The sequence below is a fragment of the Oncorhynchus mykiss genome, chromosome 9 (assembly GCF_057628025.1).
Source record: "Oncorhynchus mykiss isolate SJ-2025 chromosome 9, ASM5762802v1, whole genome shotgun sequence".
Taxonomy (NCBI): domain Eukaryota; kingdom Metazoa; phylum Chordata; class Actinopteri; order Salmoniformes; family Salmonidae; genus Oncorhynchus; species Oncorhynchus mykiss.
The window spans coordinates 53,865,461-53,882,017 of record NC_143030.1 but is presented as its reverse complement, the minus strand read 5'-3'; the positions used below and the strand labels follow the sequence as shown (position 1 = coordinate 53,882,017).

Below are 16,557 nucleotides of genomic sequence, written 5' to 3'. Positions count from 1 at the left end.
GTGAGAGACTTGGGAGGAACACAAATAAATGGGAGAGTACAGTTGAGACCTGTTTTGGTATGTTGAACTAGAATATAGGGTAGTTTAGAAGGGCCTAAATTATGGACTGCAGTACGCAACAAAAAAAGTCAACTAGGCAAAGCCATGCTGAGCAAAGTAACTATTTTGTTTAATTGAACCTTTATTTAACTAGGCAAGTCAGTTAAGAACAAATTCTAGTAGCAGCTCAGTCGGTTTCTCTTTAACGATGCATAGAATTGATTAAAGGATATCATGTGTATACTTTTGCTTAATTTCAAAGTGTTTAGCAGAATGTTAATTTATAGGCCATCTACAAATACTAAACAATAAAAAAAATATATAAATAATGGCATAGACAATTTAAAGTGCAATAAATTTGACTTAATTTCTCAGTGTATAAGCTTTCATGTGCATCTGTATTGGGGTGTGTATGTAATGGGGTGTGAGACTGGCCACTTAGCCCCAGTTGGCTCAGTAGAGCAGGGGGTAGATCAGGTCCAGGAACAACGCTAGCAGAGCAGCCAAGGTGCCCAGGACCAAATATCGTACGCAGTCATCATCGGAATAATCTGAGATCCTTTGGCGCCGCCGTCGCACCTGCCCCTCCACCCCCTCCTCCTCCCTCCTCCTGGCTGCTCTTCTCCCCAGGCTGGTGCGGAACAGGCCCCGGGGGCCCTCTTCAAGACCCTCTTCTTCCTCCTCCAGTTCCTGCCATATTAGAGAGGCCTGCGATGGCGGAAACCTGTGTCAGCTTCTGGGAAAGGCTTGGTTCTAAAGCACAGTCCCCTCACCACAGCCAGACTTCCAGGGGCAGGGGTCGGCAACAGGTGGTTTCTTTTGGCCACCCAAAGGGGAGGGGGGGAATTCAGCATAATCAATGATTGAAATGATTGTTTGAAAAGAACAATCTCTTTGTGGACTTAGTTGTAGTCAATTTGCTTTGTAAATTATGTTCCGGCCCCCCGACCATCCACTTTGTCAAAAATCGTCCAGCAGCTGAATGGAGTTGCCTACCCCTGCCATAGGGTCAAGGACAAGCCAGACTCTTTCAAGGAATACATTACTGCGGTTCTGACTAATTAACCAAGACGCCCCTCACTCATTCACATGGCATACACAGCATGAGGACAGCTCAGAGCGATGTGAGAGGGGTGCTTTTCTCATAAGAGTTAGCCAATAGATTAATTAAATCACACATATTTAGACAGATTCCAACCCCCCAATATAAACTAATGAGTTCAAGAGAAAATGTACCATACACCCAATCTTTCTCATAGGCATGAACAGACCACTTGCACAAAAGTTTGATTTGATGGTGAATACACACAGCCCCAACTTATTAATTCTGGCAATGAACTTCGTTTTCAGCATTTGGACAGAATACAATACATCTTAAATGCCAATACAGATCGGACCAAAGAGTCAGGAGAAAGCCAATGTCTGTCACTTCAAAATTGTGCATAGGACAATAAGTTGTTAGTGTGAACAGATTTTTCTCCAAGCACCTATTCAACTTAGAAACAGCTGATCTTGTATCAAACACTTTTGATGAACAAACCAATGGCCTTGAGAGCAATGAAATTAGATTAAACCTCTTGCTCTCATCCATAGCTTTAGAAGCAGACACACACATTATCCCCTTGGCATCGGAGATCATTTCTCTAAAAGGACCACAAGCAAGCGATCAAATATCTCCCCATGAAGAGGAATAGATTAACACAGTACTACATTTCTCACTCAAGTGGTGAACATGTAATAAAAAAATGTTGGAAAAAAATGACAATATACCCCAAGAAAGTTTAATTGAATATACTCCTGCTGCACTACACCTTGAAGATGCTTTCCTCCTACCACCATATAATGGATCCTGGGGAGGGGTCTCTGAAAGGTAAAGATGGGCACTCTCACCTGGCTGGCGGTGGCTCCTGCAGCGGTGGGGGACTCGACCCCGAGGGGCCCTAGGAAGCGAGGTGGTCGTTCCACGGGGGAGTTGCGGCGGCGGTAGAACAGCACGTAGGCGTATCGTGTCACCACCTGGTTCTCCTCAACTGTCGTCACTGTGCTGTCATCAAACAGACGCCAGCCTGGGCAAGAGAAAGGACGAGGAGTTTAGTTTAGTTCTCCCCCCCAAGTACATTAGTATGAACAAAACACAAGAAACATATGTTTAAACCAATGTTTGCCATGGACAGAAATACAATATACACCGAGTATACAGTACCAAACATTAGGTACACCTTCCTAGCAGAGTTGCACCCCCCTTTTGCTCTCAGAACAGCCTCAATTCATCAGGGCATGGACTCTAAATGGTGTTCCACAGGGATGCTGGCCCATGTTTACTCCAATACTCCAATTCCCACAGTTGTGTCAAGTTGGCTGGATGTCCTTTGGGTCGTGGACCATTCTTGATACACACGAGAAACTGTTGAGCTTGAAAAAACCCAGCAGCGTTGCAGTTCTTGACACAAACCGGTGCGCCTGGCACCTACCCTGTTCAAAGGCACTTAAATCTTTTCTCTTGCCCCTTCATGTCTCAAGGCTTAAAAATCCTTCTTTAACCTGTCTCCTCCCCTTCATCGACACTGATTTAAGTGGATTTAACAGGTGGTCTGAGTATCCCTCACCTGGTCTGAGTATACACTGAGAATTTGTTGTATCCTCAGTGTATACTAATGTGAAGCCTATTTCAGTCAACCACTCACCGACATCACTGCGCTGGCTGTTCTGGGCACTGGGCAGGCGTGCGTAGGCTGTGTAGTGACCTCCGATCATACCCCCGTAGTGATTAATGACAGCATAGAGGTCATAGATTGGCGGCTGCTGCATGTCATCCTTCTGACCAATACAGAACTTACTGAGGTCCAGGTTCCTGAAAGACAAGAAAACATGCCGTGAAACCTTGTCGTATGAGGGAATTCAACCCAAGTCATCGAGTGGTGTGAAGGGTAGTATAAAGGGTGTGATATATTAAAGGGATAGTTCACCCAAATTACACAATTATATATCGGTTTCTTACCCTGTAATCTATGGACAAGGTATGACAGCAATCCATGCTTTGGTTTAGTTTCCCTGGCACCGTTTCCACGTGCTAAAGTTTTAGCATTTGTGGCACAAATCCCATTCAAGTCATGGGACAGATGAGAGCATTTTTTTATGCATTATCTTCAAATAATCTCTCCACAATCAATGAGACACTTTTGGATGATTTAGACATGAGCAAAAAATGCTAGTAGCAGTCCCACGGCTTGAATGGGATTCGTGCCACAAATGCTAAAACGTTAGCGTGTGGAAACAGTGCCAGAAAACTAAACCAAAGCATGGATTGCTGTAATACCTTGTCCATAGACTGCTTACAGGGAAATTATATAAATATCTTGGAATTTTAATTGATGACGGCCTCTCTTTTAAATTGCATATTCAACAACGTACAAAAAAAATTTAAGCTGAAATTGGGATTTTAATTTAGGAATAAGGCCTATTTTTATTTTGAAGCCAGGAGGCGGCTAGTACCAGCTACATTTATGCCTTTACTAGACTATGGGGATATTTTATATACGAATGCTTCCGCTCAGTGTTTGAGATCAATTGACACTCTTTACCATGGCACTTTGAGATTTATTTTAAACTGCAAGATCCTTACGCACCACCTCACTTCGTATACCAGGGTTGGCTGGCCTTCTCTAGTCACTCGTAGGCTCAGTCACTGGTATACTTTTATTTACAAAGCCATTTTGAATTCACTACCTTATTATTGTCCAGAAATGTGGTGGGTACTCTCTTCGTTCGCTGTACTTTATCCTGCTCACTGTTCCAAATGTCCGAACTGAATTTGGTAAAAGGGCTTTTATGTACTCTGCGCCATCGTATTGGAACACCTTACAAAATACTTTTAAACTGGAAGAACTTGTCCCGATTGGTGTTTTTAAATCACTGATGAAGAATTTTGAGGCTGATTCCCTGACCTGTCAATGTTTTTAATTTGCTGTTTTATACTCTTGTGAATTCAGTGGTTTTTACTAGATTACTTGTAGTTTTTTCATGTTGTCTGTCTGTAATCATTTGTAATGACTTGGTGCTGCCTATCTTGGCCAGGGCGCTCTTGAAAAATAGATTTTAATCTCAATGAGCCCTTCCTGGTTAAATAAAGGTTAAATAAAATAAATAAAAAAGGAAACCAATGAGTAATTTTGTTATTTGGGTGAACTGACACTTTAACGTCTGTGTATGTCATTTTTACCTGACAGGGAAGTCGACCATGTCGTTGATCTTGTCCCTCCAGATGAAGCTGCGGAAGGAGAAGCGCTTGAGCTGGATGATGAGGACGTTGGGCAGACGCCACAGCAGCAGCTGCTTGGAGGCTTCCCTGTGCTGCTGGCACTTTGGACAGTACCTGAGAGAGAGAGAGAGAGAGAGAGAGAGAGAGAGGAGCGGGAGAGTTCCTGTTAGCTTTGTAATCCATCAAAACAATTGCGAAATCAGTAAGAGAACAATGACGATGTTTACTGTGCATCATCGCTTTATGTGACTGTAGGGCCACATTTGAGTATGTGCGCGTGTTAGTGTATGTTGATATGTGTGTGTTGTTCCTACCATGCCTCCTCTGGTGCCAGCACTTCAGGCCTAGTGAAGAGGTTAAGGCACTGCTCCAGGGTGAAGTGTCCAGCCCTGGCCGTCTCACTGACCGACCCAGGGTCCTCCTTAAAGTCCAGCTCCTTGGACCGGACCAGCACATACTCCTTGAGACGCTCGTTGTTCTTCCACACTAGTGCCAGGGTGGATTCGTCAGGGAGGTCCAGAACAGCCTCTTCTGGAGGAGGGACAGACATGACAAACACTGAAAAATACATATTGTAAACGGAATAATGTTGAATAATACACAGCAGATCAATGCATTTCTGCTTTGTCTTACATTAGGAGTAAAGGATGGGTATGGGATAGTGACCTATCAGGCCCTTGTCTTACCCCTTTCCTCCAGTTTCTGCTCCTTGCTGTTGGAGTCGAGGATGGAGATGTAGAACTGAGAAGCGTGGCTGGATGCAGATTCTGATGGTTGCTGGTAGCCTGTCACTGCAGCTAGACACACAAACAGTAGAAAACACAGTCACAAATCACAGAGTGACAGGATCAATGAAAGATATCTATGGTCAGGTGAAAAATCGCATGGAAAAAGTGGAAGTTAAAAACAATATTATCGATAACTCAATGACAGACAATGCTTGCCTTTACCTTCTGGCCTGACAGCCTTCTCACAGGAGGTCTCCTTCTCTCCCTCGGGGTCCTGGGAGCAGGAGGAGGGCTCAGAGAAGCCAGAGTCTATGGTGCGGGTGGAGAGGGCGTCTGGATCTCCGGCTGGGTGTGCTGAAGCCTGGGCTGTTTCTAATGGAGACTCAGGGACCAGAAAGGGGCTCTCCTGATCAGAGTCCCCCACCCCACCGCCCCTAGCTTCATCCCCTGGCCCCACACCATCATGGGTCTCTGCTGGAGGGGTGAGGTCAACACGGCACTGGGTGCCCTCTGGGGACGTTCTGCCAGACTGGAAGGGAGGCTGGAACACGTTCACTGAATACCTACACAGAGAGATGGGGAAAGGGGTGTGAACATAGGAATCAGTGACAGTCCAACAATGACAAAATTAGCATGTTGTATTGACTAGGGATGTGACAAATTTAAAAATGTTAAATGTTTAAACTGCCATTTTTGCATTATCTAACCACCTAGAGTTGACCTCCATGCCCCCGCTGAAATCTAATTAGCATAATAAAAATATGTCTGATTAAGCTAGAGGTATGTTTTTGTATGGGCTCATCTAAAAACGGTACCGCCAATCAACCTGTCTGCAGCATCCGAACAGTTTGGCTACACACTAATAGGACCCCTCTATGGAAATCAGACTGACGAACGCGCGTACATGTCGGTTGTTTTGCTTTAGGACCCCCAAAGTCTCACAAAACTCATCTGTAGGTAGCCCGGTACCACGGATTACAAAGGGAAAACCAGACACGTCGCAGACTCCGACATCTTCCTCCTGGACAAGCTAAACACATTCTTTGCCCGCTTTGATGAAAACACAGTGCCACCGACGCGGCCCGCTCCCGAGGACTGTGGGCTGTCATTCTCCGTGGCCGACTTGACTAAGCCATCGGAGTGTTTAGGGACATATTCAATCTCTTCCTATCCCAGTCTGCTGTCCCCACTTCAAAATGTCCACCACTGTTCCTGTACCCAAGAAAGCAAAGGTAACTCAACTAAATTACTATCGCCCCATAGTACTCACCTCTGTCATCACGAAGTGCTTTGAGAGGCAAGGATCATATCACCTCTACCTTAATCCATAGACCCACTTCAATTTGCATACCGCCCCAATAGATCCAAAGACTACGCAATCGCCATCACACTGCCCAATCCCATCTGGACAAGAATGCTGTTCATGGACTATAGCTTAGCATTCAACACCATACTACCCTCCAAGCTCATCATTAAGCTTGGGGCCCAAGGTCTGAACCCCGCCCTGCACAAATGGGTCCTGGACTTCCTGACAGGGCACCCCTAGGTGGTGAAGGTTGGAAACAACACCTCCACTTCGCTGATCCTCAACACAGGGGCACCCTCCTGTACTCCCTGTTCACCCATTACTGCGTGGCCAAGCACACCTCCAACTCAATCGTCAAGTATGCAGACGACACAACAGTAGCAGGCCTGATTTCCAACAATGACGAGACAGCCTACAGGGAGGTGAGGGCCCTGGGAGTGTAGTGCCAGGAAAATAACCTCTCACTCAACGCCAACAAAACAGCAGAGGGAGTACCCCCCTGTCCACATCGATGGGACCGCAGTGGAAAATGTGGAACGCTTCCGTGGCGTACACATCCCTGACAATCTGAAATGGTCCACTCACACAAACAGTGTGGTAAAGAACGCACAACAGCACCTCTAACCTCTGGAGGCTGAAGAAATTCACCTTAGCCCCTAAGACCCTCACAAACTTTTACAGATGCACCATTGACAGCATCTGTCGGCTGTATCACCACCTGGTTTCTTTTACTTTGAGATGTGTATTGTTAGATACTACTGCCCTGTTGGAGCTTGGAACACAAGCGCTTCGCTATATCTGCAATAAAACCTGCTGAATATGTGTATGTGATCAATAACATTTTATATGGATTTACTAGTTAAAACATTTAATGGAAGTATATATGGAAGTAGTTTGGTGCCAAAACAATTGGTTAAATATGGAGTAGAAAATGAACAATTCCAGACAATTAAAAAATATATATATATTTTTTTATATACACTAGAGTCAAAAGTTTGGACACAACGACTCAAAGGTTTTTCAATATTTTTTCTACATTGTAGAATAATAGTGAAGACATCAAAACAAAGAAATAAAAAATCATGTAGTGACCAAAAAAAGTGTTAGATGTAAATATATTTTATATTTGAGATTCTTCACAGTAGCCACCCTTTGCCTTGATGACAGCTTTGCACACTCTTGGCATTCTCTGAACCAGCATGGCTACCACAGCATTCTGACATCCCATCTGGTTTGCGCTTAGTGAGACTATCATTTGTTTTTCAGCAGGACAATGACCCAATACACATCCAGGCTGTGTAAGGGCTATTTGACCAAGGAGGAGAGTGATGAGTGCTGCATCAGATCACCTGGCCTCCACAATCACCTGACCAAATTGAGATCGTTTGGGATTTTGTCTGTCATATTTGAAGTGTATCTATGATCTATGATGAAAATTACAGGCCTCATCTTTTTAAGTGGGAGAACTTACACAATTGGTGGCTGACTAAATACTTTTTTGCCCCACTGTAGGCAGACTTTACGAGGCTTTAAAAAAATATATAGTGTGTCATTTTGTGTAAATATATGCAAAATATGCATCAGTCATACATACATGAAGGGTTTTTTAAATAATTCCATGAAATGACAATATTTTGATAAAATGATCTGTAAAAGCCTGACCATTGATTGTCTTATCACAAAAGCATTCTGCCTTGAAGCAATGTGTTAAAAACGGATTCCCATAATAAGCAAATTAGCGCATATTTAAGGGAAGTTTGTCTCATTTGCATAAAACTTTGCATAAAACAATAATATATTGTATTTGTGTATACTTTCAACTGGTAAAGATTCAGTCTGATGAGAGTAAAGGAAAAAAAATCCCTATTAGCCTATGGTGCCTGGCCTTAACACTTTTTTGGCTACTACATGATTGCATGTTGATTTATTTCATAGTTTATGTCTTCACTATTATTCTACAATGTATTGCCATACAGAACTTCAATGCTGTCGCTTCACTGTCTAACTCTCTGCCATTCTTCCAACTTAACGATGAAGTGCGGATCGCTTTCTATCCCTGGCAACTATTAACAACGATGGACATGCTTTCTATCCCTGGTAACTCATTTGAAAGATGCATATCTTCTCCTACTAACATACAGCATTGTTGTGTTAGGCATTTCTTACGATGTACATATGATGATAATCGGGACCTGTTAATGGTATTTTGCAATAACTGCACTGTGATTTTATTTTTCTTTCTTTCTTCAAATTAATTTAAATGTCACACCCCCAGTATTGGCATATATATTTGGTTTTATAAAGAGCAGCATTCATATCATCCATCGACTGGGGAGATCCCAGTGGTACCTTGAGTATCCTTCCAGCAGCTGGGACAGACGGGCGTAGGTGAGTCTGGACTCAGGGACGCTGACCAGGAAAGGAAGCCCCACGTTCTCCATGTTGGGGTGACACAGACTCTTGTGGTTGGACCAGTGATTTTTCTGGCAAGCCCTGAAACATGAAGAAAAAAAGTTTGGTTTTTCATGAGTTAGGAATAATTTAGGAGACAAAGGGAAATAGTTGTGAAATAGTTATCCTGTGTCATTGTGTTTTTATTGGTAGAGAAACTCAATTGCCTCGCAACATTAGTGCCAGCTGACATTTAGTGTGTTGACTCACTGATTGCAGTAGCCCACGCGGTAGCAGCGGGTGCAGCGTTTCAGCTTCTCCTCCTCTGAGAGGGGAGGCTTCAGGCAGGCAGCACACTTCGAGATGGGGATACTGGGGACCTGAGGCCTCTGGAGGGGGGACAGACACACAGATGTGACTTAAACACAGATACTAGGTACTTCTGTCATAGTTACGTATGGCTTAAAATAGGAAGGCTAGGGAATTGAAGGTTCCGTTTACCTGCTGGACTCTGAGCACCACCACCCTCTCCTTGGCCAGCTCTTTAGATAGCACCTCAAAGCAGAAGAGCATGTCTGAGGAGGAGACCGTGTCCAGGGAGTGGGAGGGAAGGAAAATCCTGTGGAAGCGACTCTTCACCACCTCTGCCAGTCTCAGGTTCTCTGCCTTGATCCTCACACTCCGAGAGATCGACTCCAAGACCTCGGCTGTGCTCGAGTTCTCTTTACTCACACTCACCAGGAACTGACACACACAAGGTACGAGAATCAGAGTAAAAAGAGAGTAATGAAATAAATCTGTAAAATAAAATAAACTGAAACCATCTGAACAAAACAAACAACTCATCTTACCTTGATGGGTTTCTTATGAGGCTCTTTAGCAAAGTAGAACACGGTGAGGACCTTCTGCTTCTGGGGCAGGGGCACGGGCAGGTAGAGGAAGGGGTCAAAAGTTATGGAAACCTTGAGAGAGGGAAAGGAGAAAGACATCTGACCTTTACAAAACATACAGGTCAGAACAGTAGCACTGTGAATTAGATTACTGAGTTTTAGTGCTCCCTATCGCACCACTGAAGAAATAAGTTAGTTCCACTCTGCCACACAGCCAGCCAGCCATCCACACAGTAAATGCTTCTGATGGGTCCATTTCCTCTATTATTAAATCAGGTTTTCCTGCATCTCAGCCTGATAGCCAGGCCCCCCGAGTCTCTCATTATCTGCATCATATTAAAACTGCCACTATCACGGTGCCTTAGGAGCAGACATGCCTAAAACAACAGTCAGGGTATGTATTCAGGAGTGGACGGTCGCAGCAACAGAGGTACTATAGTATCATCCCTGTGAGTTTGAGTGATGACTAACAAAAAAATATTTGAGTGAAGACTAACAAAAAAAATCCCATCTCCAGCCTCAATACGAAACACACTTCAATACAAACACCTAGATATGTTCAGACAGGTGAGTGTTGCTTGGGAATTGCAATAATTCCTCTGTCTCTTACCTTGGAGCACATAGGGCAGACAAGCTTGGACTTGTACTGGCCCTGGAAGAGGTCCACAATGAACGAATCGTTCCTCATCTTGTGCCTCTGCCACGCCTCCTCCGCCACCACCTATTACGTCACAACCACACCATCATGTCATTTTCCAGGACAATTGAACTCAAGGGAACAGTGACACAGCAGACATCAATGTGGATATGCGAATGGTGCTGCTCGAACCTCTATTTCACCCACCTCGTCCAGCCGTCCGTCTGAGTCCACCGTCTCTGTGTAGGGCTTGTTCTGGATGCGGTTCAGGTCCTCATGGAGACCATCCAGGAGGAAGGCCATGAACTCTTGGGCATCGTGCTGGGCATAGCCTGTGAACTGGCTGGCCTTACTGGCCACGATCGCCTGGGGGATAAAAGATAAAACATCAAGTTGAGAAGACTAAAGGGAGAGGCTGTACTAAACCCGAATACTGCCGGTGTTAATCCATGTAGAAGGCATGATGGTGTGGTGGTTAAAATAACAGGAGGGGGTTAAAGATGGGACTCTCAAAAGAGTGGATTGTCACCTTTAACTTGGAGGGCTGGAAAGCATGGTGGGTACCCTTCCACAGAGCCCGCAGCAGCACAGCGAACCCGATGGCCAGCCGACCACCCGTCCCCAATGGGTTATTACAGTTGATCTCAGTTTCAAACGCCCGGTCTGCACATAGGGGGAAGAGAACACAGTTCATTGTTTAATATCAATCTACAGCAACATATACTATCTCCATATGCACATTACAAGATATATTTCATAAAAGTAAAATGTGATCAACTTAAAGAATGAAGAGTAGGGAAGACTGACCATGAAAGTAGTCCCTGAGTTCACGGGTGTTTGACAGAGACTGGATGACGCTGTTCATGAAGCATGTGTTGCCCAGGTTGACCAGGCCTGTGAAGCCTGGCACACACACCTTCTCCTCCTCCTCCTCCTCAACACTGCGCTCGCTGCCAGCAGGAGGCGCGTGGGTCATGGGCTGGACCATACACGTGGGCTTGGGCTGAGGGGGAGAGGCCGAGAAACAAAGGGATGAAATACCAACCTTCAAGGCTCAAAGGATAGCGTGATAAAGAAAACAAATTCCTTCCCCCTACTCATTTCCAAATCACCACCTCAATCACTTCAAACAGTTTCCCTTTTTGGCCCATTCTCTCACCATCTCGTCCTTGTCCAACTCACCGTGACTGCAGGCTCCTGTTTGATAGGGGCATGGTCTGAGACGGTACGGGCGGACACATTGTCCAGGCCTCCGTCTTCTGCCCGGGGGGGCTCCTCCTTGGCAGGGAGGGTGTGCTGGCTGCTGCCCGGCTGACTAGTCTGAGATGACGGCCCGGAGGGCACAGCAACCTTGGCGCCCCCCACTGCACCTTAAACAGAGGGGGATGGAGCTTGTGGTCAACGACAAACGACTGTCAGGACCAAGAGAAGAACAATTGCATACGGCCGATGAACTGAGTATTCATTCATCGAAGTACAAACATTATATTGTCTGCTTGCTGTGTATAGATAAGACAACTTGTACAAGTACCACCAACTGCATCTAGGCCTACTAGTATTGTAAACTATATCAAAATATACCAGTGCCAGCACAACAACAGATATTAGAAGTTAAGGACATAGAGCAACACTGCAGTGCCTAGGCTAAGACACCCAGAGACCCGTTGGGTTGGGAGAGCAGCAGACGGGACTGAGGCACACATATTGAGTTACTGGATTAGTTTCAGTGCTCAGATTCCTGTCTGGAAGTGCTGTCTTGAGTGTACACACCCACACGCCTGCCTATCACCCTAATGAACACACAGTCAGGCATGGCACACATACCCATATAGACACAAGGTCCACACACAAATCCTGGTATCAACCCTCCCATGTAATTCACATGCTTACAGACATATCAGGATGAGCCTTAATGCTTTACTAGAATATTGGTTCAACTGAAAACGTATCCGTGTGCTTTCCAAAACAGCGATATAAAGTAAGTCAGTGAATACATTTGTGTGGAAGTAATTTTGTAACAACATAAAGTACTGTAAGTCAGTGAATAAATGTGTGTGAAAGTAACGGTGTGTAATGTTTATAAGGGATGCTATATTTCAAACTGTGTGATAGCTAGTGTAATAGATGTGTGTATAGTGGTTGCAGTGTGCAGTAGAAGCCAGGCAGCAGGAAGACCTTGTGTAGCGGGGGCCTCTAGGCCCCCCCAGCGCTGGCTGTGTCTCTTCTTCAGAGTGATGTCTATCCGGGACGGGGTGAAGGAGTACGTAGACTGCTCAGGCTGGATGAGGTTCCTGCAACATTGGATCACCGCTTGTGAAAGTCATGATCTCATTGAGAGCCAAGGGCCCAATTCACATATCAATAGAAACTCCACACACCAAATTCAACTTAAAAGTCTTACCTGAGTTTGACTTGCCACTTAAAAACTGTATTCGCTCCACAGTCCGCATGAAGGCGCAAGAAATTTGCATCGCTGTTAGAAAGGGAAGATAATTCAGTAAACCAGAAATGCCACTAAAATCCCATTAAATTTGCAAAGGCCACAGAGGTGAAAAGTCAGAAGGACCAAGTTACCTGGTCTGGAAGAGTAGGGTGAAGTCCTGTTCTCTGAAGATCACCCTGGCCGTCTCTCTGCAGATGCTCTTCATGTAAACGTTGACCACCATTAGGTCTGTGCCTTTCTCGTACGAGTCGTTCTTCACAAAATTGAGGTTCACCATTGGCTCTGGAACTGCTAAAAGATAACCGCAGGCAGGCTACGTTTCAGATCACTTCGGACCTCAAGCCTCAGTCCAGAATTTATCCTCACTGCAACTGATCTGTCCATTTCACTTACAAACCACAGTTCTATAGTCATCTTCTGCCTAGAGCTATCCTGACGAATGAATGACGTGACAAAAAGCACATTTCAATCATATTTGTGAAATACCAGTTTCCTTTTGACCCCAGTCTACTGACCTTCCAGCTGCTTAATCTCCAGAGGTTCCTCTTTAGACTGGTCCTTCTTCTCCTCCTCTGTACTGCTGGTGAACTCTGCCTGCTTGCTTGGTGTTGCAGTCACAGGCTCCCTTGATCCTGACTGCTGGGTTGGTGTTAGAGTGGCCTGGTCAGCCCCATCCTTGGACTTTCTCACTACAGTAGAGGATTCGGTCCTCTCAGCCTCAGCCTCCCCTTGCCTCTCTGTTCTGTTTGTGGAGTCTAAAGCCTTGTGGCTGCTCACAGCACTGGACACAGTGGCTGACGGTATGCGTTCCTCTCCTGCCCGAGCCTTGAAATCAGACTCTGGGGACTTCTCCAGCTGAAACAAGAATGGGCTTTACAAATCAGATCGAGAGCAGCAGATACTCAAACACATTTGAACCCACACAGTACTCGGTGCCTGGTGAGATGCTACAGTTTAGAGAAACAGGGACTAACCTGAACTTTCATCTCCTGCTGTGTGTGGCAGATGGCTATCTCGGGTGTTGTACACTCATGAACGTTGCCTAGCCTCTCAGCACGATTGTCACCAGCTGTATACGTCTGGGGGTCCCGGCCAGTGGGAGTAGTGGTGTGCGGTTTCCCATTGGCTGTGGACTTGGGGTGTGTATCCCTGGGTGTCTGTGAAGTTGGGTCCTTGGAGGGACAGACGGTGCGCTTGGCACTAGGCTCCTGAAGCAGGTCCCCTTTACTGAGAGGCTTGGTCTCCTCATCTTCTGTAGCCTTCACCCCAGATTCTGGTCTGTCTGCTGCTGGTTTGTTCTTCATGGTGCGTTTGACACCTCGCTCAACTTTGCCACGTCTCTGTTCGCTCTGTGCCGGCGGAGCAGACGGCTGGGTGGACAGTTTGGGCTTATCTGCCATCTCAGGGACAGATTTCTCTGGCTTTACCACAGGTGGTGGTTTCTGCTCTTTGCCGTTCTTGGCTTGCACGTTCACAGGCTCCTTCTCCTTTTTAGTTTGCTACAGGGAGAAGAGACAAAATAGTTTTTTTGTACGCATTTATTTTGAAATTGTGTTGAAACCGTCGCAAGGGATAGGCAATAGGCACATTTAAGGTTGGCAGCTGATGCTTTTCAATGAAAGAACCATAAAGCTAAACGACAGGAAGGAGACAAGAAGGAGGCAGGGAGGGCAGCAGGCAGACTCACCTTAAGGGAGGGCCAGGAGTGAAAGGGGATCTTCTTGTGCATGACCAAAAGCAGGAAGCCGTACTTCTCTTTGTACTGCACTTTGCTGCAGGAGCCCTCAATCTCCTCATGCAGGTGACAGTCCCACTGGCGCCCATCTGAAGAGAGAGCAGTGGGCCATCAGACTTGTGCTAATGCTGCACGTTCACAGTGAAAGACTCAAACACACACACACACACGTAAAAACACTAAAATAATAATTCAAACACCATCTTAGCACACGCAGAAAGGTACACTGCCTTGCACAAGTATTCATCCCCATTCGTGTTTTTCCTATTTTGTTGCATTACAACCTGTAATTTAAACAGATTTTCATTTAGATTTCATGTAATGGACATACACAAAATAGTCCAAATTGGTGAAGTGAAAATGTAAAAAAAATATAACATTTTTAAAAATTAAAAAAAACAATTAAAAAAAAAGTTGTGCGTGCATATGTATTCACCCCTTTGCTATGAAGCCCCTAAATAAGATCTGGTGCAACCAATTACCTTCAGAAGTGACATAATAATTTAAATAAAGTCCACCTGTGTGCAATCTATAGGTCACATGATTTGTCACATGATCTCAGTATATATACACCTGTTCTGAAAGGCCCCAGAGTCTGCAACACCACTAAGAAAGGGCACCACCAAGCAAGTGGACCATGAAGACCAAGGAGCTCTCCAAACTGGTCAGGGACAAAGTTGTGGAGAAGTACAGATCAGGGTTGGGTTATAAAAAAATATCTGAAACTTTGAACATCTCACATCAGCCATTATTTAAAAAATTGAAAGAATATGGCACCACAACACACCTGCCAAGAGAGGGCCGTGCACCAAAACTCACTGACCAGGCAAGGAGGGCATTAATCAGAGAGGCAACAAAGAGCCCAAAGATAACCCTGAAGGAGCTGCAAAGCTCCACAGCGGAGATTGGAGTATCTGTCCATAGGACCACTTTAAGCCGCACACTCCACAGAGCTGGGCTTTACGGAAGAGTGGCCAGACAAAAGCCATTGCTTAAAAATAAGCAAACACGTTTGGTGTTCGCCAAAAGCCATGTGGGAGACTCCCCAAACATATGGAAGAAGGTACTCTGGTCAGATGAGACCAAAATGTATCTTTTTGGCCATCAAGGAAAATGCTTTGTCTGGCACAAACCCAACACCTCTCATCACCCCGAGAACCATATCCCCACAGTGAAGCATGGTGGTGGCAGCGTCATGCTGTGGGGATGTTTTCATCGTCAGGGACTGGGAAACTGGTCAGAATAGAAGGAATGATGGATGACGCTAAATACAGGGAAATTCCTGAGGTAAACCTGTTTCAGTCTTCCACAGATTTGAGACTGGGATGGAGGTTCACCTTCCAGCAGGACAATGACCCAAAGCATACTGCTAAAGCAACACTTGATTGGTTTAAGGGGAAACATTTAAAATGTCTTTGAAGCCCAGACCTCAATCCAATTGAGAATCTGTGCTATGACTTAAAGATGGCTGTACACAAGCGGAACCCATCCAACTTGAAGGAGCTGGAGCAGTTTTGAAGAAGGGGCAAAAATCCCAGTGGCTAGATGTGCCAAGCTCATAGAGACATACCCCAAGAGACTTGTAGCTGTAATTGCTGCAAAATGTGGCTCTACAAAGTATGGACTTTGGGAGGGTGAATAGTTATGCATGCTCAAGTTGTTTGTCTTATTTTGCATCTTCAAAGTGGAAGGCATGTTGTGTGAATCAAATGATGACAAACCCCCCCCCAAAAAAAATAATAATATTTGAATTCCAGGTTGGAAGGGAACAAAATAGGAAAAATGGCAAGGGGGGTGAACACTTTTGCAAGCCACTGTCTTACATGTACAATCGTCACATACACTTAAGCAGAAGACATGTAGGCGGCCTAGTTAGTTTCAGATGTGTGTTTGTATAGCTTGTTATCTCACCTGGGAAGCAGGCCTGACAGTCTGTGTCAGTGAAGGTAGTGGTGACGTCCTCCACACTCTGAACCCCCTCTCCACAGCGCAGCCTCACTGTCACCTCATTCGCATTCTGCTTCCAGTCCACAAACACATCTACACAGCACCGAGCAGACAGAAAAATCTGTCAGAGGAATAATTGCACACTCAGCATATCAGAGAGCACCTTCAAAATAGATTCTGTAA

The 16,557-nt window shown here is 45.2% G+C and overlaps 1 protein-coding gene across 50 annotated transcripts in view; it reads right to left on the bottom strand.

The window, feature by feature from the left end:
• Positions 1 to 16,557, bottom strand: part of usp19 (ubiquitin specific peptidase 19) — a 35,101-nt gene that overhangs the window by 2,905 nt on the left and 15,639 nt on the right. For 3 of the 50 annotated variants that reach the window (XM_090184505.1, XM_090184514.1, XM_090184506.1), the window contains 22 exons: positions 16,339 to 16,467; positions 14,380 to 14,516; positions 13,667 to 14,191; positions 13,208 to 13,547; positions 12,824 to 12,983; positions 12,651 to 12,722; positions 12,425 to 12,540; positions 11,432 to 11,619; positions 11,057 to 11,252; positions 10,779 to 10,912; positions 10,457 to 10,615; positions 10,223 to 10,333; positions 9,574 to 9,684; positions 9,224 to 9,466; positions 8,993 to 9,111; positions 8,681 to 8,824; positions 5,248 to 5,588; positions 4,984 to 5,094; positions 4,612 to 4,828; positions 4,259 to 4,411; positions 2,724 to 2,890; positions 1,930 to 2,105 (listed from right to left, as the gene is read on the bottom strand). In XM_090184505.1, the coding sequence (XP_090040631.1) occupies positions 1,930 to 2,105; positions 2,724 to 2,890; positions 4,259 to 4,411; positions 4,612 to 4,828; positions 4,984 to 5,094; positions 5,248 to 5,588; positions 8,681 to 8,824; positions 8,993 to 9,111; positions 9,224 to 9,466; positions 9,574 to 9,684; positions 10,223 to 10,333; positions 10,457 to 10,615; positions 10,779 to 10,912; positions 11,057 to 11,252; positions 11,432 to 11,619; positions 12,425 to 12,540; positions 12,651 to 12,722; positions 12,824 to 12,983; positions 13,208 to 13,547; positions 13,667 to 14,191; positions 14,380 to 14,516; positions 16,339 to 16,467 (4,049 nt within the window). Of the gene's footprint in view, positions 1 to 368; positions 748 to 1,929; positions 2,106 to 2,723; positions 2,891 to 4,258; positions 4,412 to 4,611; positions 4,856 to 4,983; positions 5,095 to 5,241; positions 5,589 to 8,680; positions 8,825 to 8,992; positions 9,112 to 9,223; positions 9,467 to 9,573; positions 9,685 to 10,222; positions 10,334 to 10,441; positions 10,616 to 10,778; positions 10,913 to 11,056; positions 11,253 to 11,431; positions 11,620 to 12,424; positions 12,541 to 12,650; positions 12,723 to 12,823; positions 12,984 to 13,207; positions 13,548 to 13,666; positions 14,192 to 14,379; positions 14,517 to 16,338; positions 16,468 to 16,557 lie in introns of those variants that run through there. The other 47 variants (XM_021616013.3, XM_090184479.1, XM_090184482.1 and 44 more) reach the window with 36 other exon arrangements.